The sequence below is a fragment of the Gambusia affinis genome, linkage group LG11 (genome assembly GCF_019740435.1).
Source record: "Gambusia affinis linkage group LG11, SWU_Gaff_1.0, whole genome shotgun sequence".
Lineage (NCBI taxonomy): Eukaryota > Metazoa > Chordata > Actinopteri > Cyprinodontiformes > Poeciliidae > Gambusia > Gambusia affinis.
Genome location: NC_057878.1, coordinates 19,763,588 through 19,787,476, shown reverse-complemented (window position 1 = coordinate 19,787,476; position 23,889 = coordinate 19,763,588). Strand labels below are relative to the sequence as shown.

Below are 23,889 nucleotides of genomic sequence, written 5' to 3'. Positions count from 1 at the left end.
AACAGATACTCCATCATCGTCTCTGTTGCTGAAGTACGTACACAGATCTGTCTATTATCAAACCCTAATACGATAAATAAGTTGATCATCAGAGCTGATGCCCTAGTTTTGCTACTGATAGCATGCAAATAGAGATTTCATCATATCTCCAGTGCTCCCATGAAGGCCATGCCTTAAGGTTAGACATACTTTGAGAATAAACAGGGAAACCACCTGCAAGTCTTGGTTTATGCAACCACAAAACCACAATGGAAGTAGTAGACCTTACACAACCGACTGAGAAGCTTTCTCATTAGAACCACATTCTGGTTATTTGTGTTTGAATTCCATGCAAATCCTCCCCAGCCTTATTTCCTTGCCCTCTTTCTGACTCTGTGTGCCTGTAGCCTATAGGGCAGGCCTCTTTGTTCTCAGTTCAATAGTGCTGTCACTGGCCCATGAATTATGGAGGTGTTTGGAAGTGACAAAGTACAGCTTAAAGGGTAGAGACACTTTTATTGAGTTGTGAGACATGATGGATGCGTACTAGTGTGTGCGTGTGCATGAGCGTTTGCAATTCTGGTCGTCTGAAGCCTCCTCACCAGGGTCCTGATGAAAAAGACACGGATCTCTTTCCTCGTCTTCATTTTGCCTCAGTGCTTCTATTGAGGCAATCACTTCGCTCACATCCCCTGGTTGTCTATCTGTTTCAACAAAGCAATGCTTTAGCATGCCAGAAGTTTCTTTCAGTTTACCCACATACTGCTGAAACTGAAGTTAGTCAGTATAATATTTTTTCTATTTATTGTCTTACTTCAAAAGATATATAAAAACTACTGTTGCGCACCCTGAGAAATTCTTACTCTTTTTGGAAAATTAATATTTGATTCTTAGCTTTCTACATATTCTCATGGACTCGATATGTAGTATTCCCCACTCCTAAATTTGATCAACGCTAAATTTAACATGAAAAAGTTCCATAGATTACGATAGGAGCCAATCTACACATTTGAATACATAAGTGAATTGTTTCTTTTTAAGGTAAGGAATAAAAAAGCAAGGTTTCTTCTTGTTGAAGTTTGAAATGAGGAAGAAAAACAGGCTTTAACTTTCCATTATCCTCTGAAAACTTTAGGGGGAGGGAAAAAAAACATAACTACAAGCTTTATCACCAAAGGGGACAACAGCTCTTATAAGCACAAGCACACAAACAAGCACACGCCATCCCAGGGATAAACTGTGTGTGCTCCCCTCATAATGCCCTGAAGTTGTTATCTTAAAGTGGCATCCTGGAGCTTGGGGGAGGGAAGCTGCGTGACTTGTGGAGCAGATTTAGAGAGTCAACAAATGTTGTGTTGCACAGCAGCATGCTCACAGACAAACAGTGAGCACAGAAACACAGGTGAACCCAAAGGATTCGGGACATAAAATTTATTGCAACTGCTCGTACAGACAGATGCATAAACAGTCACATAGACACACATAAACATACTCACACATAGCCACGAGTCGTACATTTTAATTACTGTGCCATAATTAAAAGATTCTCCTGAGATTGCATGTTTTTATCAGTTTGGCTTTTTATCTTTTCTCCAGTAGGAAAATGACTATGAGCTAGTCAGATTAAATTCAGAAATACATATATCCTTTTTAAATAAGGTTGTTTGTGTGTGTATATGATTCAGCTTACTTGTGCTTGTTTACCCCCAGTTATTCTGACAACATCTTCTTGTATGAAGGCCAAAATCTGTCAACATAAAAAAAAAAAAACTACAGACAAAAAAAGTTGCAGTGTAGTAAACAATTTGCAAAAAATACAAAAAATAATTATGGGGGTTTAAATAATTATTGTGTTATCAAATTGAACAATATTTTTTAAGATGTTTATTATTTTTTTCTTATATTTTATTATTATTATTATTATTATTATTATTATTATTATTATTATTATTATTATTGTTTTTTTCTTGTATAAGTACTTTGAAGTGTCTTTGGCTGAAAGGTGCTATATAAATAAAGTTGCCTTGCCTTATTATTTCTTTAATTATTTTAGATTTAAGACATTTAACTCTGTATAGATTTCCCTTTACTTGTGCTAATTTTTTCTTGTTCATTATTTCTATTTATTTATTCTTAGATTAAAGTGAAATGATAGCACATGGCTAACTTGAAAAAAACATACAAACACTTATTTTTTATGACATTGTTTAGTGTAATCATTGTTTTTAGCCCTTCATATTTTGGGGCGTATTTTGGTCCCATTTCTTTATTTCTGTACTTAATCATAATATTGGCAGGTTTGGTCCTTCATAATAAAGTACCAAAAGAGAATAAAATCCCACCTTTGGGATCACAATTATCTGCACGTTATACCACCATTCTGTTTAGTGTTTTGTTGTATATATTTAGAGATGGAGAGGCTTCTCTGCTTGAACCACTCTTGTCAGAGTTGAGGTGGACAAGAGAAGTAAAAAGGCTGTCCCCTGTTCTCTTTTCTCTTTAGAGCTCTCCAGGTTCCTAGAAGCATCCATAAAACCCACTCAGGTTGAACACTAGACTGGCACAATAATAGCCTCATGAGATGAAGCAGTAAATAGAACTGAAAAGTAGAGTGGGAGAGGACAAATGTATGCACAGTTCTCTGCTGAAGGGGAAAACATTGACCTGGGTCTAAATCATTGAAGAAAAGGGGGGTGAACTTACTTACAGGGAGAGTCTCTTCCATTCTGCCTCTGATTTTCAAGAATTTTCAAGAAGAAACACTGTAGAGAGGTGGCACATAAAGTGCTTCTGCTTTCCCTGTCATAAAAAAACATTCCCCCGTGCAGAGATATTAAAAGCAAAGAAAAACTGTGCACATTTCCAATGTTCCGTTTTGGTTTAAAATGAAAAACATCAAGGATGCTACCCAGGAAAATTCTATCAACTTTCAATGGGATTAGGAGGAAATAAACTTGAAAAAATTGTGATGCAACAATTATTAAATTCAAATTCAAAGAAATACTCAAGCCTGTTCTCTATTTATCATTTTCATCCCGGGATCCGTCCTCCAAGTAATTTTCTAATCCAATATTTGACCCAAAACCTTTTCTTTGCCATATCCGGTATCTGTCACAGAATTTCTTGTTAAGCCTACAGCAGTGGATTAAAAAGAAAGATTTGTTGACGTGGATACACCTAGTTATTGTAATGATGTTTTTTTTTTTCTTTCAAGATAAGAAAGTAACTTTTACAACTGAAAATATCCATATTTCATAAAGATTTTTTTTGAGCAGGTGAGAAAGGTTTTTGTTTCAGGTTTAGTTTGGTTTGAATAGCTTTCCCATCAATATAGGAAAAAAAAGAAAAACATTATTTGAAAACTGCTTTTTGTAGTTAGTGTCTTTTGTGGTATTTAAATGCAATCTGAAACATGCAAGTGTGGGCCAGAGAAAAAAGGCAGAAAAATCTGTAAAGGATGCCAGCTTTTTCACCTAAGTGTTGTATTATGCTTTCAAATGGTGAAAATCTTACTCTAAGATTTTCACCATTTGAAAAAGAGTGTATAACTGTGTATAATTGTGACAAAGAGAGCTGTAAATTTAGGGTTGAAAATGATTGTGTCGTACTGTCGTCATGTTTGAGCACAAGGTACAAGTTGACCACCATGAAATGTCAGCAACATTATACTTCCACAGTCATTTATTTATAATATATCTCTGAAGTCTGATTAATTTGCAGCCACACAGAGTAAAAAAAGAAAGAGTAGAATGTATTACAGGGCACAGTGCGAAAATTATCAGTGGTAAAAGGTAGTCATTTGAAGGAAAGAACCTTTTAGTAATGATGGTTTTAGACAGCCTATGATGACCTTTATTTAGTTGCAAAAGGCAGTGGTTGATATAATGGAAACTCACTTTGGCATGACTTTTTTCTGCAAAAATAAAAGACTTCCTGGTATCAATGCATGTAAAAAGAAACCATGTTATTAAACACTCATGAGAAATCTGAAAATGCCTATCAGGTTCAGTCTTTGCTTTCACAACCAGTGCCGCTCAATACATTTTGTCAAGGGTGCTGCGCCACATCTGAGTTGGAGCACAATGAGGGGCGGCGTTTTGAGAGAAAAGGACGATGCAGCGAACAAAACTGACTTACAAAGTAGAGTGGCAGCGAAATTCAAGATCCCACCCACTCTATTGTGGAGAAGATTCATTAAGTCATGTCCATTTTCACAAAGAACACAACACAAAGACAGCTGTGTGAGGCTGTGAGGAACAGCGCAGAATGAGGATCAGGCACTGCCTCGGTGTTGCATGATAAGAATTAGTAATATAGAAATTATTTGATCTTTTCAGTAGCATCAGGAGCACAGAGCAAATTCTAATGGGGACCTCATCTATTAATACAGGATTATGCTTGTTACTTGACAGTAACAGGATATGAAATCTCACAATATTGATACGTATTTCTCATCCAAGTCCATCTTGTTAAGCAATCTCTTGGTAATTTTTTTCTTTTTTTTCGTCCTAGCTATTAAGAATCTAGGCATGAAGGTTAGCACTTTTAAATTTGCCAGGAAGTAGTTCTGGAGTTGTTTTGGCTGATGTAGAGGAAGTTAATTCATAAAACCTTTTTTGTAGGGAAAAAATTGATTTTTTGCTTTGCCACATCTTGAAAAACAGATTTCTATTTTGGCTTTTCAATATTACAAAATCTCCTGTAACTAAATTTGGTTGACCCCCTCTTACTTATAAACATGTCTTACTGATTTTACATTTATCACATTCATAATATGCAACGAGTCCTTTTGTTTCACAGCAGGTTTGAACCTGCTGTTTGGCCACATCCTCTCTGTCTGGAGTCTGCATGTTTCCTCTTTGTTTGCATGTCAAAAGATGTGGGTGGTGGTTTATTATAAATTGGCCGTCAGTGTGAGCGTGCAAGGCTTTCTGTCTCTTTGCATTAGCCCTGTGTACCTCACCTCTCACCCAATGTCTGCTGGGACATGGTGCAGCCCTCGGGGTTCCTCGGGACTGAAGCGGATATTGTTAATGGAGAGTGACACAATAACAGGCAGAGGAGGAAGGTGTAAATTTCAAACAAAAGCTACAATCTCCTTTGAAAAGTTAATGTACTTTTTTTGGTCCACAGTGGGAGATGCAAGCTGAGTTTGCAGATGCAACATTAGCTTAGCATTATTTAGTGACCAGGAACTCCAAGAGAGGAGGTTACAGAATAAATCAAGTCATACACACTTGAACTCTTTCTTGATCACTGTGTTCCTGTCAGTGATGTATTCTGGTACTGCCTTCACCCTGCATATGGCAGTCACTTCAGACTGTTTTTACTTGCTGTTTCACAAGTGTTGATCAAGCTATTTCAGAGCAGGGTTTAACTCCATGACTTTAAGAGTCTCTTGAAGACTTTGGAGAAGACTTTCCTGAACACATATAGCCTGCACTTACAGGTAGGTGTTTACTTATCCACTCTGCTCAATTCTCATGTTATTGCCATCCTTGGGGGTTCCATTGCAATTCATTCTGAAGACAGAGTTGTGCCTCACAAAAAGATTATTTAATGTAAGCAAAATACGGTACACTTTAAATGTAATTTGTCCAGGATAATCCTTTGATGTCTGAGGATTTATTTGTTGTTTTTTTAATAAGTATACTTGTGCTTTCCCCAGGATTACGATGAAGATGAAGGAGCACTAGCCGATGTACGCATGTGATTGAAAAATGATATTTCCTTCTCTAATCATTATTTTAAAGTTGTGGTGGGTGATGAAGGGAGGCAGGGCTGAAACGGCTTAAAATATTACTAACGTCTTCTGCAGCCTGCTTACATAGACTTCTTGAAGAAGATAGACAGAATATTAGGAAAACCTTTGATAATGTTGCCTGGCAACAGGAGTGACTTTGGCTCTTCCCTAATCCAAACTCCATCCCAAAGTATATCCTTGAGATTATTTCTCATTCAGCTGACATCCTCAGTAATACTTCATCAGTTCAAGTTGGCATGAAGGTGTTGGGATTTTCAAGCTTGTATTTTCTTCCCACCAATTTCTTCTGTATAATAAATGAATATTTTATGTATGGGAGCACATAAACCTGTCTTCTTCACATTTTGTTCTAAACAAATCTAATAAAATGATAAAACCCATCCATCACTTAAAGATGTACCATCCAATCACGTCTATTTCACCTCTGTTTTCACGTTTGTTTAGCTTTTTGTCAGAAACATGTTTTTTGCAGTAAAACTTTCAAAGCAGGGGGGGAATGCAGTTTCTTTTCAGTTGTGTTAAGATGTGTGTTGCACAACTATAGTACTGGTAAACCACAGTTGTAAATTGTAAATAATTAGACCACACTTTATGGAAGATAGGCAGTTTGCAATAGCGTGAAAAGTGACGAAGCTGTATGTTATCCACCTCATTTACAGCAAACAAGATTGGAGCTTATTATATTTTAAATGTCACCTTTTTCTCTGTTTTACTCTGGTGATACCATTTACATGAATACATTTTCTTTGAAACAACTAAAAACAGCATTTTATATATATGCTTACATTTGTATGCTTACAAACAGCTTAGATTCTTTACATTTACATAGTAATTTTGAACCATTTTAGAAACAACTGCTCATCTCAGCCAGGACAAAGACAACAGCTCATCTCAAGAGAAACTGTATGCATTTTAAAAACAAATATAGATTCTTTTTTTCCTACCCACTGGGGCTTTATTTTACTACACACATGGTAGCATAATTTTTCTTTACAGTATCTCTCATGTCTCTTTGTGACCCAGAATGGCATCATAGATTTTTCCAGTGAGGCGGTGCTGGATGTTGGTGAAGCCGCTGGCAGCCAGCAGGGCAGCATACTGAGCACCTGTCCTCTCTCTGCCCTCCGTCTGCACCAGCATGTTCAGGGAGTAGAGCTGTGCTGTCAGTGGACCAGACCCGTCTTCATTTAGCAGCGCCTCCACCAGCAGCACGGCACCTCCTACATCACAAACAACAAAAATCTGCTTATTTAATGGATCATGATCAGGTTTAATTTTGTGAAAGATGCTGTGCTTTTCTTCTAACACATAAAAAAAGTTATATAAAGCCCACATTTTAGCTCTATTTGTATATCTAGTTGTTAGTCTGCTAGAAGGTGAACCACTGTCCCAATCTCAACTCCTATCTGAATCTGAAAAGATTCACTGACCCAAAGCATGATGCTGCCACCACATCTGCTGTATATCTTCATGCTGCTGTTAGTTCAGTGATAAATATTCTCTAATCATTTCTGATCTAATCAACTCTGTTTACTCTTTTAGGTGAGATCTAAATCTAATTCTTTGCAAGGAGTCTCAAAATAATGTGAGGTGAATGGAAATACATGCCACACATTTTAGATTTGTATTCATTTTTATTCCAAATCAAATGTCTTTTTAATGTTTTATAAATCAACTGAACGATGGTGCTTGGTTGTTTTAATAGAAATAACTCCAGCTTTTCTTTAATCCAACGTGCTGTTCAGACAAACAATATACCTGTTCTTTTTTATCTGCTGTCTCTCCCCTCCTTTATGCACCATTCCCTTGTTTTGTCTAATTTTTGTCTGCAGTCTGACTTTGATCAAAGCCAGAAGGACAGACTTTCCTGGGATCAGCTGCATTATGGGGTACAATCTGTGATCTCATTTCTAGCAAAAGAAGAAAAAAAACACTCATCCCTTTCACACCCAGACACACATACAGACCTGGTTTACAGGCCTTATAGATTCTGCAGAGGAGCTCTATGCAGCACTCATCTGTCCAGTCATGGAGGATTCTGGCAAGAATGTAGAGATCTGCGACTGGCAGAGAGTCCTTGAAGAAATCACCTTTAGAAAGAGACATGAACACTTCATAGTTATGGAAAGCTGAATGAATATATTACATTTTCATCCATGATGTGAGATTTTCAACATGTTATAGAAAAGCAACAATTCCAACAACTTCTCCCTCAGACTCTCACAGGTAATACTGCAGTGATATTGATGCTGGTCATATCAGAATCAGCAGAAGAGGGATGGGTGAAATATTTAGAGTGAGCAGTTTGTAAGAAGGATGATGCTGAGGAGTCAAACTGGGCTGCCTTAAGTGGTCCACAGGCTTCACTTTATCTGATTTAATTATTTTTGTGTAATTATTAATTCTGTTGACAAGCCTGCATAATACTGATGTGACTTGATTAGTGATTTACACGCTTAAAAATAATTGCTGCAAATGGTTGATGTCTGTTGTAATTGAATTATTCTAAATGCTTTTGACCCAGATTGATTACGTCAAATTTCCACCCTCTGTCCAACATTCAGTTGTAGTTGATTTCTCTTTTGCACGCAGCTTGCCTAGAGACTCGATCATTTCCTTTCAGTACGTCTGTGATGTCTATTTTATTTAAACTCATGACGATGAAATAAAATTAATTTAGAGGCCCCATGCAGCATCACCCGTCACATGGCTGTACGAACAGCAGGACAGGAAGGGATTGACTTTTTCCTCAGGTTTTTGAGGTTCCCTGCTGCTGAGACTTTCAGCTGCTGCTGCAGTGGAGGAGCAACGAAACAAAGAAAGTGTGAGGCAGAAATTGATAGGTTTGTACACAACGATTTCACTCTTAACAGAAGTCAGTCAAGAGGGTAATGAGGTTAATAGCTGCCAATTTCAATGATGTCTTTTTGTGTTTTAAGCTACAGTTGTTCTCAGTTTTGTTGCATATTAACTTTGGGGAGGGAAGATTGAATAAGAAGTGATGGGTTATAGCTATATTGTATACAAGAGAGAGAACTGTTTTCCATTGCAATTACATGTGATGTAAAATATATGATCAGCTTATTTTAAAATATATTAGCTGAAGTTTGCATTCATTCAATGCAAAGTAACAGATTAAAAATAGAGGCTCTAGTTTTCATCACTGACATTCAAAACTTTCATTTTCCTCAGTAGTTCTGCATGCTCAGTAATGTTATTCATGATGTATTCAGCTCCCTTCAGCACAAAAGAGATCAGTGCTGCAGCTGTTTTTGCCAAGATGTTCTGCCCTTTCACAGGGTCCCTGTTTGAGTGAAAGCAAACAAGCATGATCAGACCTTTCTCCGTTTTTTACATTAATAATAACATAGTAAATATGATTCTAGGTTATTTGTCCTGGTGTTTTATGCTAGCCAGTTTATTTCGTATTTCAATTTTTTCATTGTTGTTTATGAAGGAGAGATGAAACACAAACATGCAGAATAGAGGCATCTTTAAACTCTGACCATCCCCTGTGAGCAACTGAACACCAGAAATGAATCTAACTTTTATGACTGAAGATTTTGTCAGCTTATGTAACTGAAATAGAATCAACATTGTATTAGAGGGTAACACTGTGGTGGTTTGACTTTCTTGTGACCAAGTTTATTGTCCTGAATTTATTTGGAATTTAAGGCTGTAAAATGATTCATATTATAGTTTAATGAAAGAGGGAAGAAGACATGCAGCAAAGGTCAACGGGCCCTGACTCGAACCCTCAACAGCCGCATCAAGGACCGAGGCCACCTTACATTTTTATCACATTCTACCCAGTACATCACTACCACACCCTCAAATTTTAAGGGCAAAAATAAATTTTTTTGGATGATATTCTCATTTATTAGAACCCGCCTCCATGAGCTCACTTAAGGCTTGATCGCATCCTATTTGAACAGCAAAAGATTCACATATGCTTCCGTCTTATGAATTAAACATTTATCTTAATTCTGTATTAACTCACTTTCACCTTCCTGATGTGTGCAAGGTGCCTGATTACCTCTAATGAGAGTAAGAATGCTTATCTGCACTACATTTAAGCACAAAAGGTTAAATAAATCAGTTAAAGATGAATCAATAGCAAATATAACAGGCTTTACAGAGATTTGAAAAACCAACATCTCTTTTGTGTGTCTGGTTTGTCACTAATACCTATGAATATTGCACTTACAGCAGATACTATGATTGTCAGGAGAATGCAGAATTGTAATAATGTTACCCTCATGGAAGCTGATCCTCTGGTCAGCCTCGGTGACAAAGTGTTCCCCTGACACACGCACTACCTTGGGGAGGTCAAAGATTGTCACAGTGCATTCTGGGTAGGCCAACGTGCACTGCTTGGCTAATGCTCCACTGCAGCCTGAAGAGAAGGATAGAATTGCATTTAGTTACGGAACAGTAAACAAATAACCTTCATTGAAAACAAAGTGGATCTTCACTACACACAAACCTGCTTTCAGCTCACCATTACACAAGGGCTTGTGATGCTTTCAGGTACACAACATAATTTATAGTCTTGATTTGTATTCATTTTGCTGCTTTGGGGAGGAGGTTTATGTAACATTAATACTTTAATTTCAGAGATACATTAACATAATGTAGAAAGAAGAGGCTACTCTATGTAACATAAGTAGATGGTTGGAATAAAGTTGTATTTTTAAGATGATGCTAATAAGATTTAATTGTTGGTTCTTAATCTGAAACATATAATTTATTTAATCTATTTTGACTGCCATGATAGCGTCATGCATATCAGCCCCCTTAGGGTTTGGTTAGTTTTGAAAACAGCAACGTGAACTTGGAACGATACGATCAGTGAAGACATTTAAAGCAGGTTAAAACTAATTTTAAATGTAACCAAATGAGATTTCTTTGATTTTGTGAAAGTTACCCTTGACTTAAAAATATTGGTTTAAAAATAATAGCATATAAAGCTCTTTGCAAACCTCATTTTTTTCTCCTTAACCCTTTTTCTGTTCTTAAGAAATCTAAATTTGTTGTTCGCTTTCAAAACAAAACTTTAGTTTAGAAATTTGCATTCTATAACCATGACCATTTACATTGGAGCGGGACGCTTGCAAGCCTAGGTACATCATCCCAGCTTTAAGGTAAGGTAATTTTATTCATATAGCACATTTTCCTCAACAAGGCAGTTCCACATGTCACCACCATGTTGTGGGGCTGTTTGGCAGCCAGAGGTACTGGTGCACTTCATAAAATAAATATTATCACAAGGACAGAATATTATGTGGAAGGTCTAAAGATATCTAAATCTCATTAATTACACATCAACAGAAGTTTCATAATATAGCCACAGATGTTTTTGTGAGCTTTATCAAGTTCACTAAAGGTTAAATGCATAGCTGAACCTTGTTAGAAGCACACTGCCAGTGGACAGTTCATTATGAATCATGTTTTTATCTGGAGAGGTTTTTGTGTTGAGAAAGAGAAAATTAAAGACATGTTTTATGCAAACATTTAGTGAAATTGATGTTAGATTGTCACAGCAATGATACAAAAAGATAACACTCTATGTGACAAGGACCTTCACCAAGTAGAAGCATCTTTATTCTATCCTGTTAAGTTTCCAGCTTCTATCTTTCCTGCAAAATATCATGTTAGAACTATTTGAAAAAAAAAAAATAGGTTGAATGTGTTGCCTTCATTTGTTCTTTTAAAACCTAAAGTTTACGCTTATTGGTATTACCTCTAATTCAGCAGACGTAGTCGCATAATTATTGCTGTCAACCATTTTGCTTTATTTGGAGTTTTTTTAAATTGTTCCACATGAGAGCCAAAAGCAACCTGGTGGTGGAGATGAGGGTATGACTTCTCATGCAGGCTATAGACGGTAAAACCTCAGAGTTATTTATCATGATTGAGCCTGTTTTCTAAGTGGCACTCCTTTAAAGAAATTCAGATTTCTTTAATTTGAATGAAATAATTTTTATTCAAATTAAATTTGAATTCAATTTAATATTAATTAAATTTAATTATTATTTTAATTGAGTTTTCAGTTTAATTAGGCTGAACATTTTTGACATGTTCAGTCTGAAGTCTTTTAGACTGAAAATGTAATTCAAGGAGTTGATCTTTGAGTTAGATCTGATTCTGAAATATATTTCATATACAGTAAATGTAAATATAACAAAAAACAAAAAATGAAGTAGCTGGTTCATATTAGCTCATACAAAACCATAACCAAAACCTACATTATAATTTGAGCAGTTATAGAGCAGTGTGCAGAACCTATAGAAAAAATTAATAAGGGCAACATTATTTCACAGTAAAAACAGTCTGATGTCTCTCCATCATATTCTTTTGCATCAGCCATATTTTCTTCCAGCAAATCCTCTCTGTACCACATGAGCCAGTCGTCACCTTCCAGATGCATTAATAAGCCCAGACTGCATATCACTGTGCCACTAATTTACCAGTTGTCATTCATTGAGCTACTTAAATACCAACTACTGCACAACAGGGGCTCAGAGGTTGTACAATCATCCTGTCAAATGCTCAGACCTTAACTCTCATTTTTACACTTCTATAGCTGGAAACCTCAATGAGTGACATTTCACTTCCTGTACAAAATATCCAAGCTCCTACAGAAGTCACTGTGATTTTTTTAAAATTATGATTTATGCGTGATTGTAAAGTTGCGCACTACTTGAGCTTGATATGTACGTTCCATGAAGGTAAATCTTGGAGATTCCACAAGTGGGATTTGGAAACTGAAGTGAGCAGCACACACACACACACACACACACACACACACACACCCGCCCACACGCACGCACACAAACACATATAATATGAAAATGGGATTCTTTCAGTTTGATGCTTTAGCAGCATTATTTAAATTCTCCAAGCCTTACAAAGAAAGGTGAATGCAAAATAGACAATGTAAGAAAAAGTGGAGGACAACAATAGAGTCAAAGACTGGGGGAAAAAAAGAGAAAGCCAGAGTGTCGCAGTGAGACGGAATACAGCTTCAAAGGATGTCACTTTGACAAAACTATAAAACCCAGTCAGATGAGCTACTGTGTGTTTGTCTATGTGCGTGCATACACAGCGAGATTTCCTCCCAGCTATCCTCTAACATGACCTGCTTCCACCATATCAACTCTGCCTTTTTTGCAGACAGAGATGCTAGGTAGCTCTCACATCAAACAGGGGTCAGCAGAAGAGGAGAATCAAAGAGCAACGATGAAGAGAGAAATCAGACACACAACACACTGTTCAGCTAACCTGGCAGTCTCAAAGAGTCACATCCAACACTGTCTGGTTTTCATCTTTATATCGTATCTAGATTTAGCCTTTTCTCATATAAAGTGTTGAACTTTTCCGGATTTAGTTACATCTAAACATTTGTATTTGCTTTATTTGTTTTTGTACACAGAGAACCAATTTAACTTAAAATCTAAATTTCAAACGTGTCCTAGGCAAAATGGCAGCAGCTCATAACAGAACTAAATACAATACACATGTTTTCATATCATATGCTTTTAATTAATTCTAACACCTCTTCGCCTGCTGAAAGCATCTGCACAAGAGTGTTGTTGCCTCCATGTTTCACTCAATAATTCCTTGTGGGACTTATGTTTTTAAGGGGATGTAAAGTGTGACTTGAGGCAGTTTAACAATATGACTTTGTTTAGTTTTTGTAGTGTTGCTGTTGGTCAAATTAAGGTGTGTGCAAAAGATATAGTTATTCTGCCAAGTAATTCTGCCAAGCTGTGGATCTCATCAATTCGTCTGGAGGTACAGTGGGTATCTTGTTCTGGTTACTGTGTTTCTTTGTCTGGCCTCTGATTTTAGGAGGATGGACATGTTTTGGTCGGTTTGCTTTTGTGCAATACTCTTAGAGTTACATTTTACAACCTGACTCTGATTTAAACCAGTCCAGAATTTATCCCCGACTCTTTTGCCTGATGTGTTCTTCCTGATGTTTTTTGTTCAAAGATTAAACTACACACAGTAGGTCGTCTGAAGGCAATCTGGCATACTGCATTTTGAGGTACACAAGCATATATTGGTTCATCACATAAAACTCCTCATAAAGCATACCTAAATTTGTGTCTGCAATGTGACACAATGTGAATAGTGTCATGGGATGTAAATATTTTTATTTTAGTCACAGCATCTTGGAAAATGTATTGAGAATGTGCCAAGGAATCAATCCAGACTTATTCAGTTGTGACTCAGAAGTGCACTTCACTGATTTCTCTGTAGAGAGGCCATGAGAAACAAATTCAAACAGAAAAAATCCTTTCAACTTTGGGCACTTCTCAATGCAGGATCATTCCACCATGGATGTATGGATGCCATATTCACCACAGAGAGTCAATCATTGGCAGGGTCCAGCAGACAGAGAGACAAATCTTGAGCAGCAGGTGCGCAACAGATGCTGTGTGAGAGACATGGCCTATATGGGACACTGCAGTGCTGCTCTTCACCCTCCTGATGCTCAGACTTTTTGGCTATGCAGCTTTATGCATAAGTATGAACAGACAACCTCATGTGAAGAAAGTCACACAGGAGCCGGAAAAGACCAGGATCGATGCAAGGTGCCTTTTGTGGCTCCACAGCTCCCCTGTGTGGTCAGCTGAGGTAGCACATGTTACACGTGGCCCACCTGTGGACAATTTCAGACTGCAGAAATAGCATGAGCGGATGGTGAGACACCTTTATTACAAGGGACTCTTATGTGGATTATTATTTGTGTTAATGGTTAACTAAAGGCCATCTTTGAGTAAGTGAACAAAGCTGCAGATTAAAGATTCACAACTGGAGATATTTGTTCTGAAATACCTATATATATTTTTTTACACCTTTTATGATCCTGTCTGAACATGACTGGAGTCAATGTTCATCTGTTAAGGTCACTTGAAATGAAAAGAGAATGGAATAAAAAGGAAAAGGAAAAGCCCATTATCTTTTTTACAAGGGTTATTCTCGGTTTCATAACATCCTTCATTCTTCAATTGTGCCTCTGCAGTTCATTATAAGCTTTTGCCTCCATCATTTATGTCATTTCCGTTTAATCTTTGCTCTCCAAGCACTTTTTCACCTTTGTGCCATTTGCTTGTCATGTAAAGCAACTCTTCAAAGACGCTCTTAGTGATAAATCTCACTTGACAAAGGAGCAGAGACAAATGAACAAAGTCTTTCATTTTACTTAACAATCAAGTTTAATTTCACTAAGAGCTGTGGTTCATGTAACTGTTGCAAAGTTCTCTGATAATGAAAGAATAAAATCTGATGCTTTTCTGAATAAACTATCAATGAACAATGTCAAGTGTAATTGGTTTTATCATTTCCTGGGGAGAAAAGAAAATGTAATAATTTTCTTCAAGATTTTATTCTTGAAGAAAATTCAAGAATATGTTAAATCCCAGTATTTAACATATTCCAAAGCCAGAAAATCTTTAAATACTGAACTATAAAATGTAAATAAAACAGAATTGACCTTTCTATTGTTCTCAATGTAGAACATTTTAAAACAACTTCTCCAAAGTTTTTGAGACTCATCCACCAAAAAAAACAGGAAGTACTTCCATGTATAGATGATGACTTCACATCTGTGTTAACCCCATTCACAAGCTTGTTACTTTCTGTGCCTTTAGACAGATACTGGATTGTTTTCTCGATTTTCTTTTCAACAACTACATGGTAAATGGATACATGGTAGCTTGCCGGGAACAACAGTGAGCAAATGAGGTTTGTGAGTATAATGTGCATTGTGTAAAAAATATCTTCATTTGCAGCAGGTTTTATTTTTTTATGTGTTCTCCATAGGAATGAAACCGTACACAAATGCCACCGTTCAGTATATAGTTACGTTTTAAAGTCAGGTTTTGGTACATTTTCAGTACACTTTATTTGAGAAAATAAGATCTATTATATTTTTCCTTTAGTCAGCGATAAGCAAAGAATCTTATGTTGAACAACTTTAAAAAGTGGAAGTAACATGCTGACACATGTACACCAAGTAAAAGTCAGTTATGGAGCCAAGATCTCTCAGAAAGCTATCAGAATATTTTTTGTTTTTGAATTGTAGTTTCTACAAACATCTCTGTTTCGAGCTTGAGAGCTCGAAACTTGCATTATTTGTGGAAAGAAATTTCTTTTCTATTACAAAAAGCTGTAATTTTAACAAGTATGTATGGACCATTAAGTTATTTAGATGAATTTTCTGACACAATTGTGGAAAGATTTGGAATTCCATTTTTGTTCCTTATTAACAAAAATCTATTACCAAGCTTTTGTTTTTATTTTGCAAAACATAAAATATTCCGTTTTCAAAGAGAGTGCAACAAAGAACTTTCATACACTAAAGTACCTTTAAACTCATAAATCCTAATAAGGTTGATATTGTTGCCATCATAACATCTTCGATGCATTTATCAAATTCAGCCTTCACTTTAGATTTTATCAGTCAGAATCATTATTTTCCAGTTACACACTGATGTGGTTGGAAATGTCTCCAGAGATTAAATAGATTTTGTTTACAGCTTGGAGCGTACAAGAAGTTCACTCCCAAATGTTTATTATTAGATGGCAAAACTGGCTGTAGCATCCATACGGTTTGTTTAAACTGGAAAAGCCAGGAAAACTTACCTCCCAGGTCACAGATGAACTTAAAAGGCGTAAGATCAAAGGCCGTGACCACGTCTCTGCCGCAGATGTTCCAGATGGAGTTCATCAAGTGCATGAATTTCACCATTTCCTCATCAGACCTGAACAGACAACCACAAAGAGGGAAAGGTTATTTTTATTAGTCCTTTTTCACTTATGTCTCCCTTCATGGAAGCATAAGCCTCTTTATCATCTTCTCTAAACTGTCACCCAAGGGCTGAAGTGCAAACAGACACACATTCCTCATTTAGAAAGTTTCTCCCAGCGGCTGCTCTGGTGTGTGTGTGTGTGTGAGTGTGTGCGTGTGTGAGGCAGACAGGGTGCGGCAGAACAGAAGAGCCTGTGGTGAGTGCTGCTGCTCTGAGAAATCTCCACCTCATCAAGCAGTACCACAATGGGGCCCACGCCCACACACACACACACACACACACACACACACGCACTCACGCACACACCCTCTTTCTTCTGTGATGCTGCTTTCCACTCATCCAAGCTTCTCTAGAAAAGTACTCATCCATCTAATACTCAAAGCAACTTTGTGTGACACAATGACATCCAGAAGAAGTTGGGCCATTGTTTGCCTCAGACTCTGACTGCAGATAATGTGAAAAGACCAAAAAAAAAATGACTCTGAGGCCAAACAGAAGACTGTCATCTATAATCTGAAAGCGTCAAGGGCAAAAGATCCTGTAAGCCCTGTAACGACAACTTTGACTTTTGAGTGGGAGAGGTGGGAGAATAACATAATACAGTAAAAATAAATAAATACAAAATTGCCCTCTATGACATCCAATTTAAGTTTTAGTGAGATAGCCTTGTTACCTGATAATTCTTTGTATATTATGGCTTACAGGGGCGCAACTACATATTTTGCGCCGGTGAGATACAAACATCTCACCGGCGTCCCCCCCAGGACATAAACTTGTACAAGTGAGTCAAAGAGCCTCTTCTGTTAGCCTGCGTCTAGAACCTCCTATGAGCTGCAGGTCTGAGGCTTTTTGTTAGCATGTTTTCTATCATTCTTACAACTTGTCAGGAAGCCTTATCCAAACTGGCAACCCATATTAATAAAATGGTGAAATAATATTGACCATTAAACACTATTTATAAAAGATATCAACATTTTTTCTACACAATCCTAACAAACGTTTTTAATGTTCTCTTCACAATATTTATTTATTTACTATTAATCTATTTCTTTGATTCGTTCTTTAAATTGCCTTCTATATTATTTTTTGGTCTCAGGAAATGACTGAGGGATGAAGAGACTGATGTCTGGTTCTTTAGGTTCTGACGGGTCTGTGGTTCCTCTCCTGATCCATTCTGTCTGATATCAAACCCACTGGGTGCCACTGAATGTCACCGACACATTTATTTTAATGCCCCTATTAAACTTCACTGTGTTTGTTTAGCCTGTGTCTTCCCACTACCGTCTGTATTTTTGCCAGAGGATTTATTTCTAAGGACGGTGTAGTATCGGGCGGACATTTTAAAAAGACACTGGTTGATAGCAGCTCACTGCGGCTGCGTAGAGTCCGTCTCTAGGTAACCATGACAACAGCGTCAGTTCGTGGGGTCCTATTTAGATCCTGCAACAACAATTCAGCTGACCCTAATATTTCCAGTGTTTTGTTTTGGTCATTATTATTACACCTATTGTTGAGATGTGTGATAGGTGTGTCTATCAGACATTTATAGTAATACAGAATAAATCACATCCGTATTGGACAACAACAACCCAGTATAAAGTACTTTTGTTGTTTGGAAATCCTCCTTTTTTTAATTTTTAAAATTGCACTCAACTTTAGGAAAATTGCAAAAGGTTAAATAAAGTTTCTCAGAATTTCTGCTGACTGCACCTTAAATTTAGGTTTTTATATTTTGAACATCTTTTCCAATCAGGTAAAAATCTCCACAAATTTTAAAAAGTTGTACTAAAGTCTTATGTAAATGCTGTATGTTTATGAATTCCACATTCCTTTTCCTGTTTTTTTTGTTTTGTTTTTTTTTCCTTTCTGACTCCTACCCAATTCCTCAAGGTTAAGAAGTGAAGCTGAAAAAATGGCCTTGGCTGTAAATTATTCAGGTGCAGTGCATGACTGGTTAAATGGCGATGGGTAAACGGGAGTCTGAGTCATCCAGCCAGCTTCGAATCCTCCTGCTCCTGCTACAGAGCTCAGAGAACGCATTGAATAACTTCAACATTTGTTTTCCTTTGCTAATTTCTCTGCCGTATTCACAGGGGAAATCAGCAGGAACCAACAAATGCTTCTCCATATCAAATCAGCTGAGCACAGGTGCTGAGACTGTTCATTGTTTGTCTAATTAATTTTGACGCATTGATGCTGATTTGCAAAATCATCTGAACTGTCATGCTACAGTTTGTTTACATGGTTCATGGCTGGGTTATTCTTGCTTTGCATTCATCTAAAGCAGTGATGCAGTTTCTATTAAAATTGTGAGCTGCCTTCAGAATGTAGGGACGACTAAAACAATTTCCATCTGCAAGAAACAAAAACCAACGTCTACTTCAGAAGTCTAAACAAACAGCAGCAGGGAAAATAGGGAAAACTAACATGGTTCCTATTCTCATTCCTAAAAGGTTTAGAAAACAAAATATGAAGAACAATATTTCTATTTTCAGACTTTGTTCAGTTTTTCCAGTTGTTTCAGGTTTGATGAAAAGTACAGCCTAAAAAATGGCTGCTAGGAAGTGTATAAAGTACAATTATAATGTGGTTTCCACAGATGTTTATAAGCTTAAGACTGAGTAATTCATAAAAACAGACAGTGTAATATTTTAGTCCCTCTGATGTAGAATAATATTGAAACCTGAGAGGTGTATTTGAGGCTCATGCTGGTGAAAAGAAGGATATTTTTGTGCTTTATTCCTCTGCGTGTCTCACTTTGGATGAATTCTCGTCCTCTGTGTCTGATGGTGTTAATGTAACAGGCCCTCAGGTGGCCTGATCAAAATCTTTTAGCTACCAAATCGTGTTGTGTGTGTGATGACCCCTGAAAATTGCTGACCAGCAGATCAGTGATGCGTTAAAACTGTGGGCACTGGATGCTATAAACACATCAAACCTCTAGGACAATGGCAATTTTTTTCTCTCTCTCTCTCTAGCTCTGGCTTCTTCATGTCTCTGCTCATGCCCTCTCACTGTTTCCCACTTTCTCATTTAATTTCACATTTCCTCCATCCCAATGAATCCAACAAGTCAGATTATTTTTTTTTTCGACGGAAATCAAAGGAAATGGGCTTAAAGCAAAAGAAGGTGACAGAATGTAAATGAGACAGCTCATCTGTTTGATCTGTATGTTTGTTCAGCTGAACTCTCAACACTAAGAAAGATTTTTACCTGTACAGAGCTTGAAACAGGTCCTTTGAGCTGACTCCAAAAGCCTTTTCATACTGATTTCTCCCCTCTCTGAGAAAATGCAGAGAAAAACAAAATGTAAATCAATAACAGGCAGACAAAAAAAAAGACATTTGTATCATCTTTCATGGTATTACTTTTAGCTTTTTTTTTTCTCAGACTTCACTGGTCAGCCACAGTGAGAGAGCTGCTGGCTGTCAGAACATCAAAGACAGAGTTCAAACAGGAGAAGATGACTAAAGTCTGCACACTGTACACTGCCAGCTGAACCTGCGTCTCTCACAGCTCATCACTGCCCACCTGTGGCTGACTTCATGACATCCATTTTGACAAAATGTTCAGTTTTACAAGACATAACCTTTATTTTTGTTTACAAAAGTACTACAGAGCATTTTCAAAATGTCTCATTTTCACCAACCTGAAATCTCAACATGCTGAATAATGATTTTATTGGATGGACAACAAGAAGCAATGTGCAGTGAAGTGAAGTGGAATAAAAAGTGACAGGTGATGTTTGTTTAATTTTTTTACAAAAAAAAAAAAAACATGAAACGGGTGGATTATTTGTCCTAAGTCTCTTCAGTTTTCCCATAATTGCTGAAAAAAGCAGTCTTTCATGCTGCTACCACAACTTGAGGCAAACCTGACTTTAAACCATAGCATTCTTCTAGCAGTAGTCCACCAAGACCAGATATCTATTGTGTGCAGCTATTTCATGCAGTGTTTTTAAAATATCACCTCACATTGCATTATTTAGTTGAAGAAACCGGAAGACTAGTGCAAAGTTTCTCTTTGTTTCAGTCCTTGTCCTGATTATTAATTTTGGAATATTTTTGCTGTTTGTTTACCTGCAGTGGTTGAAACTTAACTGTGAATAAAACTGGTTTTAGTTTTTGTTGTTCTTGTTTTCTGAGTTTTGTTCGGATTTTGTTTCTCCTACAGTCACACCCCCAGCCCTCTAATTCTCCCCACACCAAAGCTTACCTCCATAAAAACTCATTCTTACTCCTAACCCAACACAAGCTGACATTTATGAGTCCCAAAAGTGCAACATTTAAAGGCCTGGTATAATTTTTTACATGGGACAACACATTGCCTGATTATTTATTCTCTGAGAACATTTATAAGTTAGGTAACTATGACATCAACTCCTGAAAATCGCCTGATGGAAATCCAATGAAACAAAACCACAGCATCCTGTGCACTGACAAATAACATATAGGAGTTCCTGACCTGGTATGTTTATCTTGTTAGACTTAATGCAAAGCATAGTTGACATCTTGAATTTTAAGTGCTTCAATGCAATTTTGACAGGGAATGTTCTGCTGCACATTAAATATTTACTTGTGGGAAAAAAATCCAAAATAAAACATCCAAGCTACTCATATAAAAGCAACTGCTCCTCTGTTTACTGACCTAACGGCATCTGTGAGATAATGCCAGCAGAGGTAGATGGTCCTGGAGCTGTACTGGATGGACTGGCAGAGGGACAAAGGGCTGGAACGTGTGAGGAAGACTCTGGACTGTTCTGTGTTACTATAAAAAACTGGAAAAAAAAAGGAGAAACATGGAAAAGAATGAATTAATAAAAAGATTGCAGGTATGAAACAATATTTTTGACCTTTTATTTGTGTTGCAGACACATGAGAGATGTAAAATGCAAGTGGATGTACTTGAGGCAGGTAACAATAATAAATGTCAAATAGACAAAGAAAACCCAAGTTAAAAGTATTTCTGTACGCTAATACAGTCTGTGTGGAAGATATAAGATATAAGATATAAGAGAACGAAGTCATAAGAAGCTATGTTAAAGGTTTTCCAGAAACCATGCACAAACATCAAAGGCAAAATAAGGTGTTCTGCTTAGATTGAAAAACAGAACTTTTTGGTATATATGAAAACTTTAAATGTGGTGTAAAATTACACTAGCATTAATCCTGAACAGTTTCCCTAGTGCCAAACATGGTAGCGGTAGAATCCTGTTGTGTTGATCATTTCCTTCAGCAATGACATAAAAAGAAACTAAAGACTAGAAAATTGTTGAAGAAAACCAGTAGACTGCAAAACGTGCGTGACAGGGTCATAGGGTGACCGTCCATTAGGACAATAAGCTTGTCCTACTGGACAGACTTGTCCAATTTCCAAAGCTGAAATTGGACAAGAAATTAGATCAAATCATAGAACCAAGAAAGAGACAGAAGAGAAATAATAGGCATAAATGTCAGTTTCCAAAAGTCTTACAACTGTAACTGTAGTAAACAATGTTTCTACAAAGTATTGCATTACAAATGTATGCCACAATTTTCAGATTTATTTTTGTAATAAAACTTCACAAAAGATTGTCAAAGTAATTCTGTAAAGTTTGCGATTATAATGTCACAGAATGTGTAAAAGTTCAAAATTTATGATTACTTCTGTCCATTTATTGTAAGACATACACTCAAATGCAAGACCCAAAATTATAGCAAAATACTCAAAGCTAGAACTCACTATGAATCATTTTTTAGTGTCTCCTGACCTTGCCCGTTGTCCCAGTGTGTGTTGAGGAGCTGCAGGCCTGTGCAGGCAGCAAGCAGCCGCTGCGTCCCGTCCAGACTGGCTCCCACCGCCTGACTGATCTCCTCTGCTGACAGCTGACGCTCTGCAGCCAACAACACATCAAACACACCCAGTTCGCAGGATGTGAACACCGTCTAGGTCAGAGAGGAGAAACAGACAAGACACTGATGTAATTCATCAATTTCATTTATATCAGGAGAAATAAGAGGACATTGCCAGTGTGACTTTCTGAAATGTGCTGACAATCTTACATTGTTGACAATTGTGCAAGTTCAACCATTATGGCAGTGAAAAGGTCAGTTATTGTCATGTGATTGCTTAAAATCCTGAGTACACCAAATTTGTGAGATCATCAATGAATAAAACATTTTCACATTTTTTTTCTTCCACTTCACAGTTAAATTGCACTGTTTTATACCGAGTCCTCGATTAATACCAGGAAGTTGCATTTGTAACCATTTTCTTGTGCTTCTTGTGGATTTTTATGCTATAAATCCACAAAGACCACTGAAGTGGTTACTAATGCATCATAAAATACACTATCAGCTACTGGCCATCAGCTGCAGATGGAAGAAATTATTTTTTGTTAAATCCAATATGGCCAACAGACAAAAAAGCATGCCAACAGAGCCTGTTCCTCCTTCTACTGTAGACGATTCTTGCAGGTGAAAAAATAAAAAATAAAATTATGGCATCAGATAATCCCTAAAGAACAATACTACTGATGTATTTCTCAAATAACAACTTTGTATTTGGAGAAAATTACAAATGATCACATAAAAAACCAAAATAAGAATAATTTTAAATTTTTTTTACAATTTTATTTTCCTACCTTTTTTTAAATGCCTTAATAAAATAGAAATATAAAATAGAAATAAATGGAAAAAAAATCCTGACACAAAGAATCATAATTCATGCATGAAAGGGTTAAGCTAGTGAGCATTAGTGGCAAAATAAATATGACAATAAAAACCATTGCGTTCAATCAGTAGTACAAGTAACATACATACATTATAGCTTAACAAGGTTTTCAAGTAGGGCCATAGTGAGTATGCACATGCATCAAACTGAAAAAGGAAACTTCCATCTAAAAGTTGCAACATGAGCATTACCTTGGAGATAAGAAATCCTTCCATGTACTCCAGTATTTTTCTAGGGTACACATCTGTAGCTGGTGTAGTTGGTCCCCCTTTGGTGGGACCTGCATCTGGAAGCTCAGCCATTCCCCCAGGTAGACAGAGTGCTTTGTGTCTCTGCAGGTGAGCTGATCTCCACTGTTCAGTCAGCTTGCTAGCTGTTTATGTTAGTAGATGGCAGAAGTGGAAACAAAGTGCCCACCCTGCAGCAGCAGCAGTGAGAGTAGCAATGGGCTAAGCTGATTACAGCCAGATAACCCAGATTAGACCATGGGCTCAGTCTGGTAGACAAAGAAACAACTCTGTGAAAACACTGCTCTCTTGTTCATAATCACTCACCCACTGTAGTCACATACCAAAGCCACTTTTTTTTTACCTAGTTTATATAACCCTACAT

The 23,889-nt window shown here is 37.0% G+C and overlaps 1 protein-coding gene across 1 annotated transcript; it reads right to left on the bottom strand.

Moving 5' to 3' along the window:
* Window positions 1-6,240: 6,240 nt before the first annotated feature.
* Window positions 6,241-23,681, bottom strand: asmt (acetylserotonin O-methyltransferase). The gene is made up of 8 exons (XM_044130835.1): window positions 23,469-23,681; window positions 22,316-22,490; window positions 21,214-21,343; window positions 19,780-19,848; window positions 16,400-16,518; window positions 9,999-10,139; window positions 7,711-7,833; window positions 6,241-6,963 (listed from the first exon to the last, which is right to left on the bottom strand). The coding sequence occupies exons 1-8, from the start codon at window positions 23,577-23,579 to the stop codon at window positions 6,746-6,748; spliced, it is 1,086 nt and encodes a 361-aa protein (XP_043986770.1). The 5' UTR covers window positions 23,580-23,681; the 3' UTR covers window positions 6,241-6,745.
* Window positions 23,682-23,889: the final 208 nt, after the last annotated feature.